At 42.0% G+C, this 10,395-nt stretch overlaps 1 protein-coding gene across 2 annotated transcripts in view; it reads right to left on the bottom strand.

The window, feature by feature from the left end:
• Positions 1-10,395, bottom strand: part of LOC110021985 (DNA-directed RNA polymerase III subunit 2) — a 171,106-nt gene that overhangs the window by 13,313 nt on the left and 147,398 nt on the right. For both annotated transcript variants that reach the window (XM_020720733.1, XM_020720734.1), the window contains one exon: positions 1,838-1,908. In XM_020720733.1, the coding sequence (XP_020576392.1) occupies positions 1,838-1,908 (71 nt within the window). The remainder of the gene's footprint in view (positions 1-1,837; positions 1,909-10,395) is intronic.

The raw sequence follows: 10,395 nt of genomic DNA on the forward strand, positions 1-10,395 counted from the left end.
AAGAGTAAACTTGAATTTTTCCGTCAGAGTAGAAATTTCTGATTCAGAGAAAAAGATTGCTTCTTTTCCACCTTTCCTGCTCCCCTTCTTAATAAAAGGACAATCATCAATACCCTCGCGAGATTCCTTATAACTTGAGGGGAATCCCACTGCGGACTCCACTTGGGGGTTACCCACTACGTGGACAAATGAGACTTTATCTGGCTCCACCATAGAAGTAAATGCCATCAGAGACAAAGCCGAAACAGACGCAGGAGCGCCGAAACAGATAACAACGGGCGCAAACGACGCGATATCGAGCAGCGTCGAAACAGACGGAGACGACGAAGCGATATCGAGCAGCGCCGAAACAGACGGAGACGACGAAGCTCGAGCAGGTGCAGCGATATCGAGGGGCGACGACCCGCGGAATGGGGGGGGGGAAACCTTAGAGAAGCTCAATGGAGGGCAGCGACGCCGACGAAGACGCGCAATGGAGGGCAGCGACACCATTGGAAACCCTAGCGGAGCTCTCGAGCTTAACCGACATTTCGAAAACTAAAGTCAATATATATATATATATATAATGAGAATTTGTAAATATAATAGGTAATGATTAGGAAAGGAAAGTAATAAAAAAGACAGACACAAAATAGGTATAACATAAAATAGGAGAATCATGGAAAATGAAGGAAAGAGGGAGGAAAACAAAAAAGAAAAGGGGAGAAGATTGGATCGCAGTACTACAACAGCTACAGTACCACGTCCGCAACATTGTAGCAGCTACAATACCATGTCCGCGACACTGTAGCAGCTATAATGCCTTGACCTGGGGAAGCTCCCACATCAATCTACCAAGTTTGGGGGAGGTATTCTTTAAAGTTTATAGAGCAGAAAAATTTTGGAAGGGGTGGCTTGGGTAGGAGCAAATGCTAGGGACCCTAGGAAATGATTAAGGTTGGGGCAATTCCTTATACCAAAATTTTGGAAGGGGTGGCTTGGGTAGAAGCAAATGGTAGGAAATGATTAAGGTTGGGGCAATTCCTTATACCAGGAAGTTTCTAATGATGAAGTATCAATGCCCCAATGATTTGGCATCGAATGCTATAGAAGGGGCCATAACTTCTAGTGAAGATCGACTAGCTAGATTTTGAAAAATATTTAGATCCGGATTAAACTATTAAGCGTGCAGGAGCACCGGGATACCGACCAGTCCTCGAAGCTGCTTTATAATCCCCTTTATCTAACCTAAGTGGCAACCTACCATTCCTACTTATTCGTAGGCACCCGCTTTTTCTTTCAATTTCTTGTCTCTCTCTTGACCTCGCCAAAAGTGATCTCGCATACCAACTGGAACAACACTACATACAAGAGTTTGCACATCCTAGCTTTCACACACAACATCTCGTCACTTGTGTGGTGACTCCCCCTCATCATCTCCTACAGCAGCACACTTGCACAATCTTGCCAAAAGTCTGCGTCTGCAACCTGCTTTGTCGGTACACATGCACCCCATGTGCTCGTTGCACCCATGTGAGCATACCCGCCCTGCCATTTGCCAACATCTTTGTATGCGCATGTCGCAACGCGCTCGCCCATAAAGCTTGCGACTTGCCTACTCTTTTGCGGCTAGTGTGCATAAGCCCAAAAAATGAGCATGAAAGCAAAAGAACTACAAGAGCAAATAGATGAATGAGGATGTGAACAAGCAAAATAATACATAATAAAAAAGAATAGGTTCTAGTTTAGCTTTCTTATACTAAAGTCCAACATGAAATGACTATAAAGCCAAAAAAATGGAAAAGCTTTCATACTAAAATTACACATAAAATGAGGCACAAATATAACAAAACAATACCATATGTTTTAGTTTCTGGTAGTAAATAGGTCCCATAAATATATAAGCTTGAAGAGGCTTTCCAGAAATACCTGCAATGTCCCAATGAAGTGAGTCAAATTATTAAGCAAACTGGTTATTTATACAAGTGATACATATAAGTGATCCAAACACTCAAAATATCTTCTTGCATACTTTAAAAAAGGTTAAATACCGGAAGCACCCTTGCCAAAATTCTAAAGGTTTCAATTTATGGCATCATTTCTTCAAATTTTCTAAAGAATTTTATAATCATCCTTCACGTTTTCAGTTATTTCATTTGAGAGTCATCCTTCCTATGATCATCTACCTTTCCACTGTTCAAGTTCTTCCACAGTTTCAGATAACTCTACAAACCTTTAACAAAGTGTGTCGCATTCATGCTGAATGCTTATGAATTCATGCAGATGATACTTAACGATGCGACGATCAAGATATTCCCTACATGCAAATTTAAAGTGAAAGTTAAAACAGATTTAAGGTAGCAGACTATTTGCATACAAACAGCAGTGAATTATTCCGCATGGAAGCTCTAGAAATAAGAGCTAAACTATAGTTTCCAAGCTGTTGCCCGTAAAAGAATGTTTAAAAGAAACAAAAAAAAGAAAATGAAAAAAAAGGTTTCAGATAGCAGCTTCTTTGTCGAAAACATCGTGGGTTCAGGGAAATAAAAAGAAGAACGTGACGTGGGGCAGGGGCTGAACAGGCCCCAACCGGTTCAACAGGAGAAGATTCGGTCCAACAATAGGCTGGACGGATCCCTTCCCTCTCTTTTCATTGGGTGGGAATTATTCCTCCCTTCCTGTTTTCATTTCCCGTCTATGAATCTTCTATTTATACGTATGCTTTTGCCCTAGGATTTAGTTTTTCTTTTTGAGTTCAGGTCTCTGTCCAGCTCGCCGTTGGCGGCTGTTTTCCCTTTAGGGTTGTATCCAAGGGAGAGGAGGTGCTTCGGCTGTAACTCCTCTGAGGTGGTGATGTTATCCAAAGGTTCAAGGGGAGCTCTGACTGTAACTTGATCCTGCAAAAATACTTATCTTCCCCGCTGCCTTCTCTCTGCCACCAACAGTTGTCCCGCACCGCTCTGTTCCAGCTGCCAAACCCTTGGCCATCCCCGTTTCCTGTCCTCCTTCCACCCGTGAAGTCCCTTGCTCCACCCGTTCCACCTTTGTCCTCCCTGTAGCCATCCGCAACATCTTCTTACCTTGCAGTCTAGCTGCCTACTTTTCCTTCTCCCAGGTTTCCGGCCCTCTCGTAACTCTCCTTTTCCAGAATTCCATATGGCAAACTCCACCTTACAGCCCAGTTCTTTACAAGCCTCCCAGATCTTGCCGCAAACCCCTCCCCCCATTCCAAACCTGCCATAATCCCTCCCAGGCATTCCCCAACCTGCTGCAACCATATCCAACTCTCCCAAACGCTTCAGCAGCCCATCCCAACCCCTCCAACAGCTGCCGCAGCCCCTTCACCACATTCAGCAGCTGTCGACACCCTTCAAACCCACCATACTGCTACCACAGACGCCAAACAGTCATCCCATCCCCCCTGCTGTATAGCTGGTGGTCGCCACCGTCACCTTCGCCCTAGGGTACCTTTTAGGTTTGTGTTTGTTATTTTTATTCTGTGAAGAGCCGTCGTTGTAATCTTTGAATTTCAACAATAATATTATTTTTTTATTATGATTTGGGTTAACTCCGGTATCAAAATGTATTTTAAAAATTAGCCTGAAACTTAGCTACCAATTTATAAAATATATCGCATAGGGATATAGGTAAATAATCCAAAATACTTTTGGCATGCGATTTCTAGTAATTAGGGAACTAGCCAAATACTTAGCCCCATATGGGAGCTTAATATATAGGGGGAAAAAAGCTCGACAACTATAATGACTGATGCCGTGGGGACATAAATATGCTTCTTTTGCTGATTAAGGTAAGTTTTACTATGAGATTTTTGTCAGGATAGCCTCCGGCGTCCCTTTTCTTTTTCTAGGGTTGTATCTGATAACAAGAAGACGCTCTGATTGTATCTCGTCTTGAGGTAAAGTGTATTCCTCTGGCTGTAACTCGCTCGAGGTGGTGTGTATCCTTCATTTTATTGTTTGCTGCAGCTCTCCCCTGCTTGCTGCCACCCCCTCCGTGCACCTTCCTTTCCTTTCTTAGCTACCATCAACCCTTCCAACCACCACACCAGATGCCGCCAACCTTCCAACCACCCAATCTGCTGTTGCCAACCCCTCCTACACCGAAACCTGCTGCCGCCGCCAACCTCCAACCACCCAATTACCCACCGCCACCCCCTCCAAGCACCACTACCTACCTCTGCCAACCCTCCAGCCACTCAACCTGCTGCTGCCGGCCACTCCAAGCACCCCTACCTGCTGCCGCAACCCCCTCCTACCCTCTACCCGATTGTTGCAAGTCCCTCACAGCCCTCCGACCGCTTTCACAACCACCAAATTCGAAACCCACCTGCTGTCTAGCAGCCATCCACCACCTTCGCCATTGCCATATAGTGTCATTTATGTTTGTGTTATTTTTTCTAGAGTTAAGAGTCCTTGCCTGTAATCATATATAATTTCAGCAATAATATTTATATTTCTATTGTGGTTTGGGTTAACTCCAGTATCAATTGGTATTAAAGCTTAATCATAGTCCTATTCTACGATTTTCTAGCATCCCCATTACACCTCCCTGCAACAAAAATTTTATTTCATATCCTCAACCACCTCTTCCAATTCTCAAAACCTAATCATGCCACCAAGAAGATACAAGCCGAAGACTACCTGGGACTAGATATAGCGAGAGATCTGTCAGCTTCAACAGAGGCTTACAGAGACTGACGATGATCACAAGGGGAAATTACCCTCGATCGTGTTTGGGAAAGTCGAATAGGAGAAATGAATGAGGATTTGAATCCTTCCATAGGGATGATTTCAGTGATGAGGAAGATAGGCCTCGACGCTTAGGAGTTCAATATCAGAGGAGACCAAAACATGAGGTTACATATGGAGGACAAATTTTTGCATCAAAGTGGACCTACCGAACTTTGGTAGAGGTATGGATCCCAATGAATTTATCAAATGACTACAGTCATTTGAAAGGATCTTCAAGTACAAAGAAGTGTGAGAGGATGAAAGGGTGAAACTTGCAGCCATCAAATTGAGAAATAGCGCCTTCTTGTGGTGAAAAAACTTGCAGAGACAGAGAAAGAGAGAAGACAATAATAAGATTACTAAGTGGGAGAAGATGAGGAAGGAGATATAGAGAAAATACCTGCGACGTCCTATATTAGTTACCTGGGGGAGAGAAAATGAAGAACCAAAGAAGAGAAAGTGAGGAGTCAGGAAACCAAAGAGTGGAGAGAGGAAGGACAGAGTCGGGAAAATCAAAGAGGTAATATCGCTCTATAAATTGTCTCAATCGGCTTACTTATGGTCAAGTGGCTCTGTTGGAGGTAAAGACTGCAACACCCTAACCGACTAGTGGAGGAGGAGACAACGTCGACTGCCAGGAATGGAAGCAGGAGGCTCGCGTGCGGTGTCAACCGAAAAAGTTATGTGCAACAAAGCAGTAGTGGCTCTGTCTCACAATCGAATCGAGTTGTAGTCTCGTACATGGATAAGAGCAAGGCAGGTGTATGTGAAGGAAGAAGAGGAAGGAGAGAAGCAACACAGCTCGTACGGGAGGGAGTCAAACCCAGAGCTCTCGTGCAATCCAGACCTAGTGAACAGAGGGAAGAATAAGCTTTTTTCTTGCAATGATTAGGACTTGACCAAGGAAGGTAAGCTTTAATAAAGTTTATTTAATTGATTTAATAACAAAACTATATATATATATATTCTCACTGAGGTTGAAATCATTACTCTCGCGTCTTCTTGACAGTTTTGCTGTAGTGGGGAAATTCCTTTATGGTCACCCAAAACTTGAGATCATTCGGAAAGATTTTGATGCTATGAAACTATTGGGCAGTTGAGATACTGGCTTACTTGATGGTCAACATATACTTATTCAACTATCTCATGATGGCGATTACACTCTATTTTTTTCCGAAAATTTATCAAGATCGACAAACGTTTTATGAAAATTTTGAAGTGAACAGTCAATTTTGATCCAAAAACGGAGTCCCCTATTATTCATGTTTGGAAAAAATTTTCGGGGTTAATATTACATCTGTTTAACTTAAATTCTCTACTCCTTAGCAACTGCTTAAGATAAGCCTCTCAAGGTTGATAGTCTTACGCTTGTTTTTACCAGATCCTCTGTGGCTTGTGTGTTAGTTGAGAGAGATATCACTTAATCAGCTCTTGATGAGGTATGCATTGGAACCACTCACAACGGACATTGGCAAAATGTTGAAATAGAATCACATCCTCCTTATTGTTCTCATTGTAGTATGTTTGGTTACAGTTCTACTATTTGTTATCACGTGCATCCTCATCTAAGGTAAGATATTGCTAAAGATCAGCCACCTACCATCCCTACTGAGAAGGTGCAGTCCGATCCTCTATCCAACAACACAGTTCCTGATGAAGAACACCATACTACAGGTACAGATCCAAACATGCTTATACCACTCACTATTATTAAAAAAGGCTCACATGCCAAGACACACGAGAGTGCTCCTTTGATCCAATAAAAAATCAGCTGGTACAACAAGTAGTTGCTTCTAATGTGCAACAACTTACACATGTCCGACTCACTTTAGACCAATCCACTGATGAGGTGAGCCAATTTTCGGAAGAGGAATGACAGGTCAAGAAGAAAAATGGAGGCTGACTTGAGCTCGGGAACTTATTGGATAATAAATTGGTTACTACTGACAATGACACTCATCTTACCAATTTATTAGCTAGTTCCTTTCTTAGAACTAGAGGCAAAGACAAAACAAAATTGGGTCGCTTTCTAGCTATCTGAAGCTACGTATTTTGACACTTTTGATTTTTTCTTTAGGTTTCTTGTGTATTTTTTAATATTTTCTATTTTTGGAACCATTTGCATGTGATGGTTATTGTGTGGGCAGAATTTCATGCTTGGGCTCTCCTACACAATGCATCTGTATCCTTCTTTCTTTTTAATATATTAACCTTTGGGCTTTCTCAAAATATGTATATTAGAAAAAACCCAAGGGCTAATATATTAAAGAGTAAAAGTTATAGATAGGTTGTATGAGTGGGCCTAAGAAAAGACCTAACCTAGACTATACAACACACAAAAAATCCCAAAAAAAAGATACATATAAGATCAAAAAAATAAAACCACCATCGCGCGCAAAAAACTAGGGACGCCCCAATTTAGGTCTGCCTCTGCCTCTAATTCTCGAAAGGGAGCCAACAAACAAATTGGTGAGGTGTGTATCATTACCCGAAGTAACCAAAGTATCATCCATCAGATTCCTGAGCTCAAGTAGGTCTTCATTATTCTTCTTACTCCTGTATGTGTAAAACTGTCATTCCTCATCCGTAAGTTAACTCATCTGATCAGTGGATTGATCCAAAGGTGGATGGACAGATGTAGGTTGTTGAACATCATGAACCCTATGTGCTTGAGTAACATTAACATCTTGCTAGACCTGATGAGGCGGTAGAGAGACAATAGAAATATTATCACCTGTAACATCAGTGATAAGTTCTAGGACATGTGAAGTCTGAAATGTTTCCCTCACCCCAACGAAAGGAGGTTCCAAAGACGGGGAAGCAACAACATTGTGTGGAGGCTGAATGATTGACATATTGCCTGCGAGAATAGTGACATCTTCAGGGGTATCATTTTGATGATCAATATTGTCAATAACTTGGAGTAGATCGGAGGAGAGGGAATCATTATCTCTGACAGAATAGTTTGCTTCTTTGGTCTGAGGTGAGGTGTAGATGATATGTATATTAGAAAAAACCCAAGGGCTAATATATTAAAGAGTAAAAGTTATAGATAGGTTGTATGAGTGGGCCTAAGAAAAGACCTAACCTAGACTATACAACACACAAAAAATCCCAAAAAAAAGATACATATAAGATCAAAAAAATAAAACCACCATCGCGCGCAAAAAACTAGGGACGCCCCAATTTAGGTCTGCCTCTGCCTCTAATTCTCGAAAGGGAGCCAACAAACAAATTGGTGAGGTGTGTATCATTACCCGAAGTAACCAAAGTATCATCCATCAGATTCCTGAGCTCAAGTAGGTCTTCATTATTCTTCTTACTCCTGTATGTGTAAAACTGTCATTCCTCATCCGTAAGTTAACTCATCTGATCAGTGGATTGATCCAAAGGTGGATGGACAGATGTAGGTTGTTGAACATCATGAACCCTATGTGCTTGAGTAACATTAACATCTTGCTAGACCTGATGAGGCGGTAGAGGGACAAAGAGACAATAGAAATATTATCACCTGTAACATCAGTGATAAGTTCTAGGACATGTGAAGTCTGAAATGTTTCCCTCACCCCAACGAAAGGAGGTTCCAAAGACGGGGAAGCAACAACATTGTGTGGAGGCTGAATGATTGACATATTGCCTGCGAGAATAGTGACATCTTCAGGGGTATCATTTTGATGATCAATATTGTCAATAACTTGGAGCAGATCGGAGGAGAGGGAATCATTATCTCTGACAGAGTAGTTTGCTTCTTTGGTCTGAGGTGAGGTGTAGATGATGACATTGAGAAGGTGATATTGAGAATTGGAGTGGTCGAACATACGAAAGTTCGAATAATACGAAGGGAAGATTCAATCACAACATTTTGCCAATATCCATGGTGTTGTGTGCCTAACTAAATTTCCTCAGAAACGATAGAAGTGACGTCTCTTTCAACAAGTCTTCTGGCTTCAAATGAATGAGAAAAATAAAAAGTAAGAATGTCCTTTTTAAGTGACTTACCATAAGCTGAGACAATACAGTATAATACCTTTTGAGTAAAATAATGAAATTTCAGGCCAGAGACGCGAATCCAAACCAGAATAATTGGTGGTTCCGTTTATGGATCAAAATCCACCGAACATTTCAAAATCTTCATTGATCTGTTATCAATCCATATTACCCTTCTAACAAATAATTGTGTGTAATTCTCTTCATTATTAAGTTGAATAAGAATGCGTCTTCTATCTAAAAGTTCAATTCTCCACTCCCCAACAAGATGCATAAGCTCAAATTCCTTACGAATAAGCTTCATTTTGGGGTGGCTATAAAGAAATTTTCCGACCGAATTCAGGCGACAGGAGAAAGCAAGTTGAATACATTCCGCTTCTGTAAAAAAGATAGCAGATTTCCCATACTTCCTACCAGGTTTCTTGATGTCCTTCGTTAACTCAGACGAAGGAGACAAAGAGCACGATTTAGGGTTACCTGAGGAGCCGCAAGAGGGAAGCGCGACGATAGAACAACAAAACTACAGTAGAGGAAGAGCAAACCCCGTCCAAGTCGAGCATAGGGCGATGCAAAATCTCACCTTTGAGCCTGCGCCCAAACGTACCAAGATAGCAAGCGACAATTAAGAGACACCCACGAGCCTGACGACTTCTCGGGACAACGAAGAGAGGCTGAAGAAGCCCGCACCCAGATGTCCTTCAAAAACCGAAGAACTTTGGAGGCATCTGAGACGACGCCCCCGAGCCTGACGACTTCTCATGAGAGCCGCTGATTCTCATGACGACGAACAGAACAAGTCGCTGCGACGCGATGGCAAAAACTGGTGACGAAGACGAAAAGGAAGAAAGACGAAACAGTGCTTGATCGACAAAGATGCAGTGAAGCAGAAAAACTAGGGTTCACCAGACGAACCCTAGCATGTGTGTGTGTGTGTGTGTGTGTGTGTGTGTGTGTGTGCGCGCGTGCGCGAGCGCGTGTGCCACAAGCCTTGGCTTGTTGGTTGACAGAGTTCAAAGTAAGTCCCCTCAGGTCACGGGTTTGATCCTTAGTGGCGCTGGACTCTTATCATGAGGCCTAGCGCATGTGAAATCGGTATTTGAGCCTCTACCAAATATTAATTTCCTTTATATATATATAGTGATATTATGACGTGATTGGTTATGGGGAAAATTAATTTGGCATAAATCATTATCTCCCTCTATATCATTTTTTTCTTTGGCGTTATCTCAATTCTTTAATACCAATGAATGATATTCTTAAGCTTAAATGTTTGAAATTGACCTCAAGATGTCATATGTGCAAAATAAAGGAGGAAGACATAAGACACATCTTCTTTGTGTGCTTTCTCTTTAGAAGTTTGGGATATGATTGGATCTTATTTTGGTTTTTCTTGGATGCATAGAGGCTCATTAACTAGCTATTTGTGGCAATGGAAGGATTTAGATACCAGGCAGGAGGAATTCCCCCTCCCTTTACTGGTTCTCTGGTTCCTTTGGAACTCCAGAAACAGTTTTAAGTATCACACAACTCCCCCCACTACTTCTATGACCGTTGCTTATGTGATTGCCTATTACAATAAAGTATTAAGAGCTGGCTCCTCTGTGGTTCAGGTTTTAAAAGCCCCCCGGCTTATTAGATGGGCTCTCCCCTCCTAGTTATGTTAAATTAAATGTGGATG

The sequence above is a fragment of the Phalaenopsis equestris genome, unplaced genomic scaffold (genome assembly GCF_001263595.1).
Source record: "Phalaenopsis equestris unplaced genomic scaffold, ASM126359v1 Scaffold000159, whole genome shotgun sequence".
In the NCBI taxonomy this organism is placed as follows: domain Eukaryota; kingdom Viridiplantae; phylum Streptophyta; class Magnoliopsida; order Asparagales; family Orchidaceae; genus Phalaenopsis; species Phalaenopsis equestris.